Source organism: Rattus norvegicus, chromosome 4 (assembly GCF_021556685.1).
Source record: "Rattus norvegicus strain SHRSP/BbbUtx chromosome 4, alternate assembly SHRSP_T2T, whole genome shotgun sequence".
In the NCBI taxonomy this organism is placed as follows: Eukaryota; Metazoa; Chordata; class Mammalia; order Rodentia; family Muridae; genus Rattus; species Rattus norvegicus.
Genome location: NC_141537.1, coordinates 57,672,153 through 57,690,872, shown reverse-complemented (window position 1 = coordinate 57,690,872; position 18,720 = coordinate 57,672,153). Strand labels below are relative to the sequence as shown.

General features: G+C 39.9%; 1 protein-coding gene across 1 annotated transcript; it reads right to left on the bottom strand.

Moving 5' to 3' along the window:
- Positions 1-8,697: 8,697 nt before the first annotated feature.
- H3f3cl2 (H3 histone, family 3C like 2) lies at positions 8,698-18,690 on the bottom strand. The gene is made up of 2 exons (XM_087659539.1): positions 18,641-18,690; positions 8,698-9,106 (listed from the first exon to the last, which is right to left on the bottom strand). Exons 1-2 carry the CDS (start codon positions 18,688-18,690, stop codon positions 8,698-8,700), a joined length of 459 nt encoding a protein of 152 aa, XP_087515665.1.
- Between the last annotated feature and the right edge of the window lie 30 nt (positions 18,691-18,720).

Sequence of the window (18,720 nt, the reverse complement as noted above, 5' to 3'; positions counted from 1 at the left end):
CCACACTCCTGAGCATCAGCTTTGCAAACGGATCTCCTTGCTACGGGGAGGAGCAACTGGGAGAACGAACGCAAAGCTCAAACCCCTGTGATGTTGTGGGATACAAAGCCCTGCACTGATTACCTTTTCAACTTGAATCACAGCATCTCTAATGTATGCTTTAGGCCAACTACCCCCTAATTTATAACAACAGCTCAGATTATTAGTCAGGTATCTACAAAACACATCTCGCTAACCTAACATTTACTTGGAAATAACACATTGTCTTCGTCACCTGTTATTACCTCTCTTCTGATTCAAGTGAGTTGAAGACCAGTGTTGCACCTTTTCTTCTGTTTCTCTGCTGCATGATCAACCTCTTAGGCGCCTTGGGTTCCACGGCGGCAGCCATCTCTCTCACTCCCGTGCTATGTGATTATCAGGAAAGCATGCGATTTTACTCACCATCATCTTTAGGCTGGGAGCTACGCAGCCATTCTGTTAGGATCTCTAAGAATAAAGAACCCCCTTACTTTTGGATATGTTTGTAGGATCTAGCACACGCACGCTAAGTGAGCTCTTGTTTACTGAAGAGTCTTTGTCTTACGTCTTACTGCGTCCTCAGTCTGGCCATGGCATTTAGAATATGACACAGTGAATATTGATAAAATGGATCTACTGATAGTGATGTAGTTCCCGTGGTAGAAGTAAACTTCTATAGCTTCATGTTCTATGAATTTGCTGGAGAACAGCTTTCCACCATGAGACTTAGCAATGATTCCTCATAGTATTACACGTTTAATTCAGCCACTTCGCTCTTCTTTAACTTCTTTGACATGGATACTTAGTAAGATCTAAGTAGCATCCTTACAAACATTTGAAAAAGGACTTTATGAGATAAAAGCACTGTTCTTTCTCACAAATTACTTAGTAATAACAAAAGGAAAAACTAATAAACATGCAGTGGAGAAGGCTGAATGACCGATCCCTTAGAGTAGTTTTTCTCAAGCTGCGGGCCATGACCCCACAGGGGTCACATGTTACAGATCCTGCACATCAGATATTTCCATTGCAATTCATAATAGTAGCAAAATTACAGTTCTAACGTAGTAACTAAATACAGTTTTTGGTTCTGGGTCATCACACCATGAGGAACTGTATTAAAGGGTCACAGCATGAGGGAAGGTTGAGAACCACTGCCCTAGAGCCAGTGATCAAGATTTACTATCAAACAGATATCGTATTGCATCTGCATGTGACAACCTGCGGGAGATCTATCTTCCACTTTATTAAAAGTGCATAAGCTTGATCTAGACACAAGGAAAATCAGATGAATCCAAAGTTGTAGCAGGAAAGCAGGGCCGCCTCTATGTAAACGCCAGGGACTACGCAGCCGCAGAAACATCTCTCGTAGTAGGACCTAATTGAGGACTGCCAGAGAGACAAGGGATTGCTGGCTTAGACGATGCCAGCACATTGGGAACGACTGCTTAGAAGAGATGCTTTCTTGGGACCAACGGGGCGTGGGTGGAGCGTATTAAAGCAGCTTGCAGCAGTGTTCCGAGAGCTTGCTGCAGTATTTCTCACCTGTTCCCAGAATCTGTGTCCTTGACTCTGTGTCACCTCACATCCAACCCCCAAGGGCAGGTAGGGTCAGGTGTCGGTCAGGGCACAGGCAACACAAAGGGACACATCCTGTAAAACAGTTTGCTTCAATTCTTTCAAACATGAAGAAAGGGCAAAACACTGCTGCGGGCTCAAGGGCAGCAGATGTAACAGCAGGGTCTCTACTTTCCATCAAAAGGACAACAACAGGAATGACAGCAAACCCTGAAAAAGGTCAAGAGGCATCATCATGATTATGATACAGACTGCAGGCTGAATAACAGGTCTACACCAATGTTAAGTTTCCTAAATTTGATGATAGCGCCATTACATACGAGCAAATACCATCCCTTCTTTCAGTGCAGACACATGGAAATGAACAACAAGAACACAATCTCCTTTCCCGGGGTGGGGTGCAGGGAGAGCTGCTGTGTTTGAAGTCCCAGTGGGAGGTGTGTAGTGAGGGGTCTATTGTCACTGTGGCTAACAGACCCTAGACCTTCGCTCCAGGGATTCTGGGCCTATGCTGAGGCAGAACTCTGATAATGAGACCTTGTTGCAGAGAGAAAGGAACAGGTTATAGTCCTCAAAGCTCTGCTTCCAACCATCAGCGTCCTCCAGCTAGGCCCCATCTTCTATTTTTCTATTTATTGAAAATGGATTTTTTTCATAAATTTATTCTGATTCTGATTTCCCTTCTCCCAACTCTCCCACCTTCCTCCCATCTGAATTCACACCCTTTCTTTCTCTTGTTAGAAAACAAACAGGTTATCTAAAGAATAATAGTAAAATAAAGGAAAAACAGGGCAAGGTCAAAAAAACCCCCAACAACCCTCCCCAAAACGACAAATCAAAACAACCCCGTAATCCTTCCCCCAAATCCAAAAAGCATGAAAACCATAAGAAACACAAAAACTGAGACACACATGTTCACAGGAATCCCATAAAAATACAAGGCTGGAAGTCATAAAATATATGCAAAGAATCTGAAATGTGAGAAGAAGGGAAAAGGCCCTGACAAAAAAATTGAGAGGTAGAGTGCCACCACAGTGGCTGTTAAGTTGCTTTTGTGTTGGCCATCTACTTCTGGGCCTGGGGCCTGGCCTTGAAAATTTTCTGTAAACAGTGAGGCTAATTTTTCATTTGCTAGCCATCATCAGTTGGAGATAGGCTATGAGTTAGGGATGTGGGCTTGTTTCCACTTCCCCTGCTAAGCTGGGATCCATCTGGCGCAGACGTGTGCAAGCCATGTGCATGAGTCTGTGTGAGCTCATGTGTGCACTGCTCCTGTTGATTGACAGGGCCTTGTTTCCTTGATGTCTGTCCTTCATCTCTTCTGGGTCCCACACTCTTTCTATCCTCTTTAGTAGGGTTTCCTGACACCTGAGAGGAGGGATCTGTTGGAGACATTTCATGTGGGACTGAGTGTACCAAGGTCTCTCGCTCTTTGCTCATGGTCTGACCATGGGTGTCTGTGTTTGCTCCTGTCTACTACAGAAGGATGCTTTTTCGATGATAGTTGACCTTGGCACTGGTCTACGAGTACAGTGGGATGTCATTAGGAATCATTGTATGGCAACGTTCCTTTAGCAGAAAATAGTGTTTAGTTTTCCCCTAGGTCCCTGGTCTGTCTGGTCTCAGGTTCTTGGCCATCTTGCCAGTGTTAGAGATGGGTTCCACCTCATGGAATGGGCCTTAAATCTAATCAGATAGTGGTTACTTCCATAAACCCTGTGCCACTATTGTAGGGCTTGTGTTTACCTTTGGTAGCATGTAGGTAGCTATGGTCCAGTAGCATGAACACTAGTTTATAGGGGTGAAGACTCTATATAGTCACCAGCTTGACTTCTCTGTGCTCAATGAGTTGTGTAAGTGTTGTATTCAGCAATAAGACCTTACTGTCACTTCGTCATGGGCAACCAATAGCCTTGGCAATGCCTTTGGTTGTTTGGGGGTTCCCAAGGGACCCCTTTGACCAACAACCTTAATAGTTGTAACTCATTCCCAGCACTGAAGGCTTCATTTGGTGTTGAGATATTTCCTGTTATTTGGTAATTTCACTTAGATTGTTTTCATACATGTATATATTTTAGTAATATTCTACTCTATTAGTTTTTATATAACCTCTCAAATGGCCCTTAGTTTTAGCTGTCCCTTCCTGTGTTACCATTCTTGCCCCCCCATCTCCTTCTCCTCCCTGTCTGATCCTCTTGTTCCTCTCCCAATCTGTCTATAACTATTTGATTTCCCCTTCCTAGGAAGATCCACACATCTCTCACATTCCCTTACCTTACATCTATCCTCGTGGTTATACAGATTGTAGCGTATTCATTGAAGACGTAACAGCTAATATCTACATATAAGCAAATACATAACATATTTGTCTTTTTAATGGCTGGGTTATCCTTATTCAGGATAGACTAATTTTTCATTTGCTCTATCCATATCTGTGTATTTCACTTTTAAACAGCTGACTTATATTCATTCCACCTTTTCTTTGTCTATTCATCTTGTTGATGGATATCTAAGTTGTTTTCAGCTTCTGGCTATTATAAATAGAGCAGCCATGAACATGCTTGAGCAAGTGTCTTTGTGGTGGGATGAAGAGTTCTTTGGGTATCTGTCCAACAGTGGTATAGAAGAATCTTTAGGTAGATCTATTCCTAGCATTATAAACTGTGGATTTCCTCAGTGCCTATACAAGTTTGCACTCCCAACAACAATGGATGAATATTTGTTTGTCTTACTCCACATCCTTGCCAGCACGGGCCCATTTGTTTTATTGATCTTGGCTATTCTGACTGGCATAATATGAAATCTCAAAGTGGTTTTCACTTGTATTTCCCTGATGACTAAGGATCTGGAACATTTCTTTAGGTGCTTCTCATCTATTTTTCTTTGCTCTTTTGAGGATCCTATTTAGATCTGTACCCTATTTTCTAATTAGGTTGTTTTCTTGATGTCCAGTTTTTTGAGTTCTTTATATATTTTGGATATTAGCTCTCTATCAGATATGTAATTAGTGAAATATCTTTTCTCCGTTCTGTAACCTGCCATTTTGTTTGAATAACGGTGTTCTTTGCCATACAGTTTTTCAATCTTGTAAGGCCCCACTTATTTATTGTTGTAAATGTGCACACGTTGAAAATTAATGGTACAATCTGGGCAGATGCACTCACATAACTAATACCTCTATCATTTTTTTTTTGTCCTTTAAAATTTTCTGTATCCCACCTTCTTTTCCTACCCAGTTTAGTATTTACTCTGAGTTCTTCAATGGATAAGAAAGCTAGTGCATTGGGAAGCTAGAGCATGTGAAGCTCAGGGACTAGATGGTGAACCCTCATTTAGACACTGTTCTGCAGTGTGTCCGATGGTCAAGCTTTTCTGATTTCACACAACCCTAAAATTAGTGTAGGTCACTGGAGCTCAAGAAAAGTTCTCACCTACTTAGAACAACAAACAAACAAACAAACAAACAAACAAACAAACAAACTCCATAACCATCCCGAAAACTTGTGATGGAGATAGATCCAAGCTTTATTGCCTTCAAAACAATTACTGTTTTCAACGAATGCTTCTTGTCAATATCTGCCTTAAATATGTATGCAGTTGGCAGTCAAAACGGATTTCGAAGCCAGGCTTAATTACAGCACTCAGGAGCCCAAGGCAAGAGGATGGTGAATTGGAAGCTGCCCTGGGATACATTCTGAGATCCTGTCTTAAAAAAGAAATCGGGCAGTAACATTAGACTCCTTTTGGTCTGTAGTTGTGTACGTTACATGGTGAAGTATTCCAGTGACTGGTGGTTAGCAGATCAAAGAGGTTTTCATTGCAGTGGCCTAGAAATGAAGTTTGGGTAAAACAAAGATTGATGGTGCATATTTGGGCAGGAAACTTACTGTTATAACCAAAAGCTTATGGTTCTTTGCACATTAGATGTCAGGGATTAGTAGAAGAGAGATCCTGTATCTGTAATATTGATTGCTTTGCGGCCTTCCAGTGCTCCCTGGAGTCTAGATTCTGCCTCAAGTGGCTGACTGGATAACAGCACTGCTATTAAAACATGGAAGGGGGAGAACAGGTTTGGTGGGAAGATAAATTCAGTTCTGGCTGTGTTTATTTTGAGATGCTTGGGGAAGTCCACATAATCTGTTTCACGGGCAGTTAAAAAACACTGCTTATTGGCTCCAAGGGCAAGTTTGAGCTGTAGCTAAAATTTTAGAAACTGACAGATTACAGGAAACTTTTGCCTCTGAACTTGGGATTTAATGCTAGCTCAGACATGGTTTCTATTTGTAAAATGGATAATATCCAACCCAGTATTATTGTGGGGTTTGGGAGGAAAAATGTAAAGTGTTTTGCATAATGTCTGAATTTGGTGATGAATTTATCATTACATATCATGAGTAGATAATGGTAGATATACTTGTAAAAAATTCCATTGTAACAATTTTCAATTTTTAAAAAATGCTTATGAATTTCTTACATGCATATGATGTATTTTGATTAAATCTATTCACTGTTCCCTTCTCCCATATCTCTGATAACCCACAACCACTATTTTCTCTCCCAATTTTATGTATTTTTCTTTAGAACTCCCCTAAGTACACTAGCTGCTCCCAGTATGTATGTAGACACAGGGCCATCTGCTGGAGCCTGGGTAGCCTCTCAAGGGTCTCTTCCTTAAAGATCAGGGATCATGATGATTTAGAGGGTCTCGTCTTCTTGCTCTCCTCCATCCACTTTGACTCTTACCCTCTTTCTGCCCCCTCTTCCACCATGTTCCCTGATCCCTGATTTTAGTGGACTTGCTTTGAATTTCTCTCCATTTAATTTGGTGTTGGTTTTAGGCTTGCTGTAAATTGGGGGAAATTTACAGAAAAGTTGGTCTGTAATTTTCTTTTTTGGATCTTTATATAGTTTGGGTATCAGGGTAACCCTGGCCTTATAAAACAAGTTTGATAATAATCCTACTGTTTCAGTTTTATGGAATAATGTGAGGAGTATTGTAATTAATTCTATTTTGAAAGTCTTAAAATCTTGTGCTAAAGCCACACGGTCCTGTGCTTTTTTGGTTGGAAGAATTTTAATGACTGCTTCTATTTCACTAATGGTATAGGTCTCTTCAAATTACTTTTCTGAACTTGATTTAACTTTGCCAAATGTTATATATTGAGAAAATTTTATTTATTTTTTTAGATTTTCCATTTGGTGAAATTTAGGTTTTAAAGTACGCCCTTTTGATTCTGTGGATTTCCTCACTGACTGTTGTTATGGCCTCTTTTCATTTCTAATTTTGTTAATTTGAGTTCTCTCTCTTTCTCGACCTTTTATTTGGTAAGGGTTTACAATATTATAGTCTTAAAGAATCAACTCCATTGATTCTTTGTGGTTTTGTTTCTATTTTATTGATTTCACCTCTGAGTTTAATTTTTGCCATCTACTCATTTTGGGTGTGATTTTTTTTCTAGAGCTTTCAGATGTGTTGTTAAGTTGCTAGTATTAGATCTCTCCATTTTTTTTTAAATGTAGGCACTTAGTGGTATGAATTTGACTCGGAATTGCTTTCACTGTAAGCTGTAAGTTTGAATATATTGGATATCCATTTTCATTTAATTCTAGAAAGTCTTTCTTAATTTCTGTCTTGATCCATTTTGTAGGGAGCTGTTCGGTCTCCATGAGTTTGTAAGCTTTTTGTTGTTTATATTTAGCTTTTACTCTAGGAGGATGGGGAGACTGTAGGAGGTGGTCTGCTACACAGTTAGGGTTGGGACTGGGGAATTAGATTTGGAGGAGAGAAGAGACAGGGTGATGATCTACACTTAGTCTATCTGCTTTCTTGGCAGAACTGCCAAAGTGGTTTTAATTTTTATTTTCTGATGGGTAAGGATTTTGAATATTCAAAATACTCCAGTCATTTGTTTTTCTTTGAGAACTGTTTGGTTCCGTGCCCTATTTCCGTTTTCTTTATATTTTAGATACATTTTCGTCAGCTGTGTAGCTGGTAAAGAATTTTTACTCTCTCTGTCATACCTTCACTTAAATAATGGTGTCTTTTGTTATAAGGTCTCAGTTTCATGGGTCCCACTTATCAATTGTTGGTCTCAATGCCTGTACTATTAGGGTCCTATTCAGGAAGTAATTTCTTACGTTTGTAAGTTGAAGTGTGTCCCCTACTTTCTCATTTGTCAGATTTGTGTTGTATGCCTTATGTTGAGGTCCTTATCTATTTGGAATTGAGTTTCAAGGTGAGAGGTAAGGATACTGTCTCATTCTTCTCCATGTTGCTGGTTTGACCAGAAAGTTTCTTTTTGAAGCTCTTTTCTTTTTAGTGTATATTTTGGGCCTTTTCAAAAAAAAAATCAGATGGCCTTAGGTATGTGGTGTTATATTTGTATCCTTAATTCTACTCTAATCTAATGTGTGTGATCAATTCTATTGATCAATGTGTCTATTTTTATTCCAGCGTTGTATATTCATTACCAAGGCTCTGTGGTATAATTTGAAGTATGGAATAGCAGAGCCCCCACCAGTGCCTTAACTGTTCAGAATTAATTTAGCCAGCAGGGATTTTTTTGACTTCAATATTAAATTTCAGATTTTTTTCAATTCCTGGGAAGAACTGCATTGGAATTTTGATGGGGATTATGTTGAATCTGTAGATTCCATTTTTTTCACCAAATTAATCTTACCAATCCATGAGCTTGGGAGATCTTTCCATTGTCTGGTATCTTTATTTTTTTCATCAATGCCTTAAAGTTTCTATTACACAAATAATTTACTTCTTTGGCTAATTTTTTTCCAAAAATTTTTTACAGGTTTATTTATAATTGTTATGAAGTTGAACTGTTGAAATGAGTTCACTGAAACACTTTGCTTGCATTAATGTTTTACATCTTGCATTTATATTAAAAATTCACACACAAATGAATGTGGAGAAACTGCCAATACCTGATTCTGTCCCCTATGTTTCTACCCGCAATCATAGACTTTTAGGTACCTTTGACTCCATGGAAAAATTATCTAACATTCAGAACTACTGATAATAGGAACAAGAGGAAGACTTTTTTTTTTTTTTTTTGAGAATGAAATGTTTCCCCTCATAGACTCTTAAGCACGTTCTCCGCGTGTGTGGTGTGCTAGCTGGATGTCTTTTGGCATAATTGTTACACGTTTGGCATGGATAGCACACAGGCTGGTATCTTCAAAAAGGCCAACCAGATGGGCCTCACTTGCCTTCTGCAAAGCACCAATAGCTGCCCTCTGGAAGCGCAGGTCTGTTTTGAAGTTCTGAGCAATTTCTCGCACCAGACGCTGAAAGGGGAGCGTGCGAATCAGTTCAGTGGACTTCTGATAGCGTCTGATTTCTCGGAGTGCTACAGTACCAGGCCTGTAATGATGAGGTTTCTTTACCCCTCCAGTAGAGGTCGTACTCTTGTGAGCGGTTTTTGTAGCCAGTTGTTTTCTGGGTGTTTTGCCACAAGTGGATTTGCCGGCAGTCTGCTTTGTATGAGCTTGGCTAGACTTTTAAAGTCTATTGTGCATGGAATTGTTTCCTTGATTTCTTTTTTGATACATTTTTTTTGTTTGTATGTAGAAAGCCTATTGACTTTTTAGTAACTTTTATACGGCTACTTTGCTGAATGTGTTTATCAGATGCAGAAGTTTTCTGGTAGGCTTTAATGTGTAGAATAATATCAGTAAAATAAAAAAAGTTAACTTCTGGGTCCCCAGCTCCGAAAAAAAAGAACCAAAAAAAAAAGTTAACTTCTTATTTTCCTATCTGTATCCCTTTATGTTTTCTTCACTTGGCTTACTGCTTTAGCCAAGACTTCAAGCACTATATTGAACCGGAGTGGGCAGAATGGTTGTCCTTGTCTGGTTCTGAATTTTAGTGGAAATATTTCACGTTTTTCTCCATTTAGTATGATGTTGGTTGTGGGCTTGTTACACATTGCCTTTTTTGTTGATATGTATCACTATATTCTACATATTCTAGATTCTCTAGAGTCCTTTACCATGAAAGGATGCTGGGTTTCATTCTAGGCTTTCCTGTATCTAATGAGATGAGCATGTGGTTTGTGCCCATGAATCCTTTTATGTGATTTATTGCATTACATATGTTGAATCAACATTCATTTCTGTAATAAAGCTCAGATGTGATAGATGATCTTTTTGATGTATTAATTTTTTTTAACAACTCCATATTTTATTCCCTTCCCAGTTCACCCCCTAGCGACTGTTCCACATTCCACACCTCCTTCCTGCCCTCCCCCCCATGTCTCCACAAGGATGTCTCCATCCCACTCACCCCACCAGACCTTTAAACTTCCTCGGGCCTCCAGTCTCTTGAGGGTTGGGTGCATCTTCTCTGACTGAACCCAGACAGGAGTCCTCTGCTGTATATGTGTTGGAGGCCTCATCTCAGCTGGTGTATGCTGCCTGGCTGGTGATCCAGTCTGAGAGATCCTGGGGGTCCAGGTTAATTGAGACTGCTGGTCCTCCTACAGGGTTGCCTTCCTCCTCAGCTTCTTCCAGCTTCCCCTAATTCAACCAGAGGAGTCAGCAGCTTCTGTCCATGGGTTGGGTGCACATATCTGCATCTGACTCTCTCAGCTGCTTGTTGGGTCTTTCAGAGGCAGTCATGATAGGTCCCCTTTTGTGAATGCCCCATAGCCTTAGTAATAGTGTCAGGTCTTGGGGCTTCCCCTTGAGCTGGATGTCACTTTGGGCCTTCTTTTCCTCAGTCTCTTCCTTCATTTCCATTCCTGCATTTCTTTCAGACGGGAATAATTATGGGTCAGAGCTTTGACTGTGGGATAGCAACCCCATCCCTCACTTGATGCCCTGTCTTTGTGCTGGAGGTGGGTTCAATAAGTTCCCTCTCTCCACTGTAGGGCATTTCATCTAGGGTTCCCCCTTTGAGTCCGAGGGTCTCTCACTTCCCAGGTCTCTGGTACATTCTAGAGGGTCCTCCAAATCTCCTTCCTCCTGAGGTTGCCTGTTTCCCCATTCTTTCTGCTGGCCCTCAGGGTTCCAGTTGTTTTCCCCCACCCAATACCAGACCATGTTCCCCTCTCTCTCCACTCCCATCCTTCCTCCCTCCCTCCCTCCCTCTCCCCCCTGTGGTTGTTTTCTTCTCCCTCCCAAGTGGGACTGAGGTATACTCACTTAGGCCCTTCAGCTTTTTGACCTTTTTGAGTTCTGTGAACTCTATCTTGGGTATTCTGTACTTTTTTTTTTTTTTGGCAATATTCACTTATTAGGGAGAACATACTGTTCATGTCCTTTTGGGTCTGACTTACCTCACTAAGGATGATATTTTCTAGTTCCATCTATTTGCCTGCAAAATTCAGGATGTCCTCGTTCTTAACAGCTGAGTAGTATTCCATTGTATAAATGAACCACATTTTCCGCATCCATTCTTCTGTCATGGGACATCTGGGTTGTTTCCAGCTTCTGGCTATCACAAACAACGGTACTATGAACATAGTGGAACATGTGCCTCTGTGGCATGGTGGGGCATCTTTTGGGTATATTCCCAAGAGTGGTATTGCTGGGTCTTTAGGTCTTTGGGTCTATTTCCAATTTTCTGAGGAACCTCCAAATTGATTTCCAGAGTGGTTGTACCAGTTTGCAATCCCACCAGCAATGGAGGAGTGTTCCTCTTTCTCCACATTCTTGTCAACATGTGTTATCACCTAAGGTTTTATTCTTAGCCATTCTGACTGATATAAGGTGGTGAAGACTTCAGGGTCATTTTGACTTGCATTTCTCTGATCACTAAAGACTTTGAACATTTCTTTAGGTGCTTCTCAGCCATTCAAGATTCCTCTGCTGTGAATTTTTGGTTTAATTCTATACCCCATTTTTTGATTGGGCTGTTTGGGTTTTTGGTGGTTAACTTCTTGAATTCTTTTTTTTCTTTTTCTTTTCTTTTCTTTTTCTTTTTTTTTTTTTTTTTCTGGAGATGGGGACCGAACCCAGGGCCTTGCGCTTGCTAGGCAAGCGCTCTACTGCTGAGCCAAATCCCCAACCCCCTTGAGTTCTTTATATATTTTGGATATTAGCCCTCTATCAGATGTGAGGTAGGTAAAGATTTTTTTCCCAATCTGTAGGATGCCGATTTGTCTTATTGACTTTGTCCTTTGCCTTACAGAAGCTTTCCAGTTTCATGAGGTCCCATTTGTCAATTTTTGATCTTTGAACGTGAGCCATTAGAGTTCTGTTTAGGAAATTTCCCCCAGAGCCAATGAGTTCAAGGCTCTTTCCCACTTTCTCTTCAACTAGATTCAGTATATCTAGTTTTATGTTGAGGTCCTTGATCCACTTGGACTTGAGCTTCATGCATGGTGACAAATATGGGTCTATATTCATTTTTCTACATACAGACAGACAGTCAGACCAGCACCATTTATTGAAGATACCTTTCCCCCCACTGTATATTTTTGGCTTCTTTTTTATAGATCAAGTGTGCGTGTGTGGTTTTATTTCTGGGTCTTCAGTTCTTTTCCATTGGTCAACCTATTGAGAATTTTTGTTACTATGGTCACAAAAGAAGTATGGTCTGTTTGAGGGAGTCTTTATCAGCATCCTCCCTTCCCTCCACTCCTTCCAATCTTCCCCTCCCCTTTCCCTTAGATCCACTCCTCCTCCATTTCCCTTCAGAACAGAGCATGGCTCTCAAGGATGTCAACCAAACATGGCATCACAACACACAAGAAGGCACTAACCCTCATATCAGGCCTGGTGAGGTAGCCCAGGAGGAGAAACAGGAATACTGCTCCTATCTTGTTGGGTGTATCTGTTCAAATTATTTTTTGATCTTTATTTAACTTGGTAGGTCATATACATCTATACATCCATCCATTTCTTTTAGACTTTCCAGCTCAGTAGAACAGTTTTTGTAAGTTTATTCTCATGATTCTCAGTATTCCCTCAGTGTCTGCTGTACGGTGTGAAATTCTTGTAGCTCAGGAGTTTGAGAAATGGTTTTGTAATCTCTCCCTTTTCTTTTCTAATTTCATTAATTTGGATATTTCCTTTCTTTTATTTTGGCTAAAATTTAGTTAACTTTCTTTGAAATCAAAGGTACAATTTGTCTCATTCATTCCTTGTAATTTTTTTTTAAATTTTCACCAATTTCAGCCCTACTTTGATTCCTCCCCATCTACATGTTTTGGTACTTGTTTTTATTTTTAACAAGGTCTTTACACATGCATCATTATGAGATCTAGGCAGTTAGGCCTGCAGAGTTTCTTCTGAGGACTGTCTGTATCTCACAGATTTTGGTTTGTTGTGCTTTCACTTTCATTCATGTCAAGAAATTAAAACATTTCCTTCTAATAACACATATCTCATGGAACACAGAGACTCTAGAGGCTTTACCCTACTGACGTGTTCGTGATGCTGGAATTTCCTTTGCACACTACAGGAGGAAAAGGTAATCATCAACCAATGTACAACTCCTACGATCTACTACGGTGACTTGCTTACAAGATGTGCTGGTGCAACAGTGACACAAGTGTGTGGAGGAAACCAAACACTCTGAATCTAAGGCCCACTACATAAGAGGGACCCCCATGCCTGCTTGTGCGGCTGGGAACCCGGAACTATATGTAGGCCATGGGCCTAGGGGAAAACCAAATACTATTGTTCTGCTAGAGGAACATAGCAATAAAGTGACATTCTGCTAGACTCATAGATCAGTGCTTAATTCAGCTACCCTCAGAAAAGCGTCCTCTTGCATAGATGGAATCGGACATAGTCACATATCTGGACAATGTGCAGAGAGTAAGGGACTTTGGGATACTTAGTCCTGAATGGGATATCTGCATCTAGTCCTTCCCCTCAGGGATCAGGGAGCTATGCAGAAGAGGAGGCAGAGAGATCAGAAGAGCCAGAGGAGATGGGTAACGCCAAGGAAACGGTGTTTTCCAGATACAACAGGAATGATTCACATATCAACCAACAGAACCTGGCAGCATGGACAGGGCCCGCACAGGTTCAAGCCAGATGAGGTTCAAGCTCTGAGAGGTGGGGAGTGGACAAGAGCTGCCATACATAACCAAGAAGCTATCTTCAATTGACATCTGCTTACAACAAAACAACAACAACAAAACCCCAAAAACCATTAGTTTTCTCCAATCGCGTCTTTCTGGGTAAGTTAACCACAGCTAAGGTTAGATCCCAGGCCCAGGAGAGATTCATTCAAAAGAAAATGAATTCAATGGTATTTTGTGGACCTTTTCTAGTATTATATTGCTTTATTTGGGCATTCCTTGTCATAATGGCCTATTTATTGTATATTAAGAGTCTGATTTATGTTTTCTTATGTATTTTGTTTTGTGTATAAGTGTGCATGTTTGTAGCTTTTTTAAAATCTGTTATTCTTTTTGAGGAGGGAGAGGAGTGCAGTTGGGTGGTGGGTGGGGATGGTGTGGGAGGAGTTGGAGGGGAAACTGTGATCTAATATATTGCATGCATTGTTTTATCAATGAAAAATTCTTATTTTTTATTTGATCCAATTATCATTCAGTAGAATATCGCTCAATCTCCGTGAGTTTGGGTGCCTTTTTATTGCTGTTGCTATCCAGCTTTCTTCTGTGATCAGATAGAATGCAAATTACTTAAGCTTTCCTGTATTTGTTGAGACTTGTTTTGACTCCTAACACTTTGTCAATTTTTGAGAAAGTTCCATGGCTGATGAGAATATACTTCTAGCATTTGGGTGGAATATTCTGTTAATGCCCGAGCCATTTCATTTATAATGAAATAACTCCAATGTTTTCCCCCAGATTACTTATTAGTGAGGATGAGTTATAGAAACCACCCACTGTCACTGGCTTTGGTATAATCTATGATTTTTAGATCTAATAGAATTTTTTAAAATAAAATTTGGTACTTATGTTTGATTCATCTATATTTTAAACTTTAATATCCTCATGATTTTTTTCTTTAATCAGTATAAAGTGACCCTCCTTATTTCTTCTTGGTTTGGTTTGAAGTCTGTCTTGTCAGATATTAGAATAGTTATACTTATTTGCTTGGTATACTCTTTTCCTCCATCATTTTACCCTAAGGTGGTGTCTAGCCTGTCATGATGGTGAGGTGTGTTTTGTTTGGGAACAAAAAGATGAGTTCTGTATTCCAATCCAATGTTAGTCCCCGCCCCCCAACCTGGTGGGTCTCAACATAATTGGGTATGAGACCATTAGTGTTATCACTGAACAATGTGTTAATTCTTGTTATTCTGTTTTGTGTTATTTTCTTAGACCTCTTTTGATTAATGGGTCTAGGATTGGTTTTCGTTCCTTAATACCCTTTTGGGTTTATTTATCGCTCTCTTCAGACCCAACTAATGTTTTCAGTATCCTTTATAGAGCTGACTTAGTGGGCATAAATTCCTTTAATGTGTTTTAATCGTGGGAAGTTTTATTTCTCCATTATGACTGATAATTTTGCTGGGTATAGGAGTCTGGATGGCATCTGTGGTCTTTCAGTGTGTAGAACATCAATCAAAGGTCCCTTGCTTTAAAATTCTATTAGAGATGCATTTAAAAAAACCCAGCTGCTATATTGATGATGTGACTTTATCTTTAGGTCTTGCAGCTTTCTATGTCTCCTTTTGTTCTTTCCATTTAATGTTTTGGCTACTCTATGTGTGAAGTTTCTATTTGGTGTCCTGTATACATTTTGAGTCTTGACATGTAACTCTTTCTTTAGAGATTTGAGAACTTTTCTTCTATGATTTTGTTGAAAATATTTTGTCTTTGACATAATCTGGGTCCCTTCTTCATTAATTCTTTTTCTAACATCCTAGAGTTTCTACACACTCCATTTTTTTCAATTTATCATTTTCTTTGAATGAGTGATCCAATTCCTCTGCCTTTTCTCCAAGTCCTCATATTTAATCGACCACTTGGGTCATTCTGTTAGTGAATTTCTCTACTGAGCTTTCTGACTTATTAAATTTTTCAAATTTTATTTTAGTCTTTCCATCAAAAATTCTTTTATTAAATTTTATTTTCATATCATTTTGTGTTCACTCCAGCACTCAACCATGTCCTCTTTGAGTTTCTTGAATATATTTATAATTGCTACTTTGAAACCATGGACTAATGAATCATCTAATTTGCTTTTCTTTGGGACATTACTACAGGAGTACTACTTTTTTTTTAGGAGGATACACTGTTTTAGTTATTCATATTCTGTTTTTGTGATGAGAGTTAGACTTCTGGAGTTAGGTCACTAGTTCATCTGTCCTGCCTTTGTTGAGTGGATCTTTCCTGTTATGAAGTGTCAGATTATGGACCAGCTGAATGGTGCTTGGGATTCAGTCTTGGGGCCACTCAATGTTGATGTGCACATATGGAATGAGAAGCTATCCACCTAGAGCTGGGTACAGTCTGTGAGCACAAGAGCAAACTCTCTGTAGTTAGAAGGTTCTTGCTGCAGATCCTCAGAAGTCTGTTGAAGCTCAGAGTTTTTATAGGTGGTGTTTAGGTCAGGGCACAGAGTCCAAGCAGGAATAAGTGGTGTTACCCGGGGGAGGTGTGCAGGGGTGGACTGCAGCAGAGTTGAGGGTTCCTATTTGGAGAAGCTGAGGATGCATGGCACTCGGGCACAGGGGTGGGGGCGACTACCTGGGGGTGGTGCTCAGGACCAGGGGTCCTCAGGTGGCAGATAAGCACAGCAGCAGTGTGAGAGTGGAGAATGTGCATTTATTCTTCTGTAATGTTATCATATGAAAGCAATGCCTCACTATGGTATGTTCATAAATATATTAAACTTTATTCTTGTTCATCTCTATTGCCTTCCTCATCCTCCTTCCCTCTTCTGCTTTTATCATGTTATATTAGGTTTTCCTCTCATTTCCCCAGTCCCTTTTCTTTAGGACTTCTTCCCTGTCTGTCTGTCTGTCTCTCTGTCTGTCTGCCTATCTTTTTAACTATATACCTATCTCTGTGTATGTATATATTTAAATCTAGATTATACACCTAAGAAAACATGTGCTATTTGAATAAATCTGGCTCATTTCACATGATGATCTCCAGTTCTACTCATTTTAGTCTTCAACTGTCATTTCATTCTTTAAAGGTAAATAACATTCCCTTTTTTTTTATGCACATTTTCTTCACCCATCTGTTGATGGACATCTAGGCCGATTTCATAACTTAGTTATCATGACCAGTATCATGAGAAACATGGTGAACAGGTGTCTCTGTTATATGCTGGCTTATGATTCCTTTGTATATATTTCCAAGAATGGTGGAGTTGGATCAGATGATAGCTACATATTTAGTTTTTGTGGAACTTCCATAGCGATTTTAATAGATGATCTAGATATCCATGAATGAAGCTAAATCCTTATTTTTCACTATGTACAGAAAATAAGCTCAAATATGGGACAGATCTTTAGATGAAAGATCTGAAACTATCAAACTGCCAGAGGAAAACATTTCAAGGTGCAAGGATAGACAAAACCTTTCTGAGAAGGGATCCAAAGCCCGAGGAAATAATTCCGATAGGATTACATAAAAAAAAATGAAACCACCTCTGTTCAACAAGAAACAATGAACAGAGTGGAGATAGCTGTGTTATTGAAAAAGAAATCTTTTACAGCTATATATATCTGATGGGGAGGACTAGTGTTTAGAATACATAAACAATAATCCCCCTAAAGCCCAAACCCAAATAATCCAGTTAATTAATGGAAAAACAGAATGAATATACTTCTAAAAGCAGAAATGAGATGGCTAATCCACAAAGAACATTCACAGTTGCCATGGTAATATAAATACAAACTACTGAGGTTTCATCTCACCAATCAGAACGAGTCATTAAAAAAAAAAAAAGATGTTGGAAACAGAGACACGCTCATATGGCTAGTGGGAATTTAACATACGAGTGCTGGACTTTTGACCTGTTTTGACTAAAGGCATGTGGTGGATATGATGCAACTTAGAGGTCCTACGGCTCTCACTAGACTGCTTGGCATGCTGTTACTGCATGAGGAACTCCAAGCTACTCACCTTAAGGATGAAAGGCTACACTGAGGGGATTCCAGTCATCAGACAGCAGTAGCTGCCAGCTATGTGATGCATTCAGTCAAGCTTCCAGATGGGTGACTCAGACAACACCAGCCCAAATTACTGATCTACAAACTGAGAGCATCTACAATGGCTTGATGCTCCAGTGGTGGCTTGGTATGCAGTAATTATATGTGTAAATGCATGTTAGTCTCTAACACTGACACTAGCAAAGAGGAACTTTAAATCATAAAGTAGGAACTAGGGCTGTTCAATAGCATGTACTTTTAGACATTTAAGAAAGAATACCAGTTTCAGCCAGTGAGGTTCTATCTCAGAAAAGGTAAGGCCATAACAATTTGTTAGCCAGACCATTCATTGCTGTGAACAAATATCTGATATGACTTAAAACATTCAGAGCCTGTGGCTCATGTTTTCAGAGGTTTCCACATCTTGGCTTTGTCGGCTCTGGACCCAAAGGGAATCAGACCAACACAGTAGCAAAATCATATGTCAGAACTGTTCATCTCATGGTAGCCAGGAAGAACACACTGAGAAGGGGACCCGAGACCAGTGTCTTGTCCCCAGTGATCTTCCTCCAAGACAGGCCTTGAATGCCAAAATTTCCACACTTCCCAAAATGGTGTCACCGGCTTGGGAAAAAGAGTTCACCATACGGACCTGTGGGGTATATTTTACATTCAAGCCTTAACAAGCATTAACCTGTTTGCCTAGGTTGCCTGGAATGGTTTGTTGAACAATGTTTATAAACACAGGTGATAATTCTAGATATCCAAACTTTCTTTAAGTTCTGGAGCATCATGAAATTTCAGTTCTTGTGATTTAGCAACTCCATTTTGACTTCATGTACAGACACGCTAGTTTTGTTTTGTTGTGACAGCATCTCATGTAGCTCAGGTTGGGATCAAATTGCTATGTAGACAAGAATGGCCTTGAACTCCTCCTCCTCCTTCCTGATGTCACCATGTTCACTGTATACAGAGTATGGTGACACAACCTACCATTCGCAGCTGGCAGGATTTACTGGTTCATCTTTCACACCCCATGTCATTGTTCCCAGCTAATTTCATGAGTTTCTTAG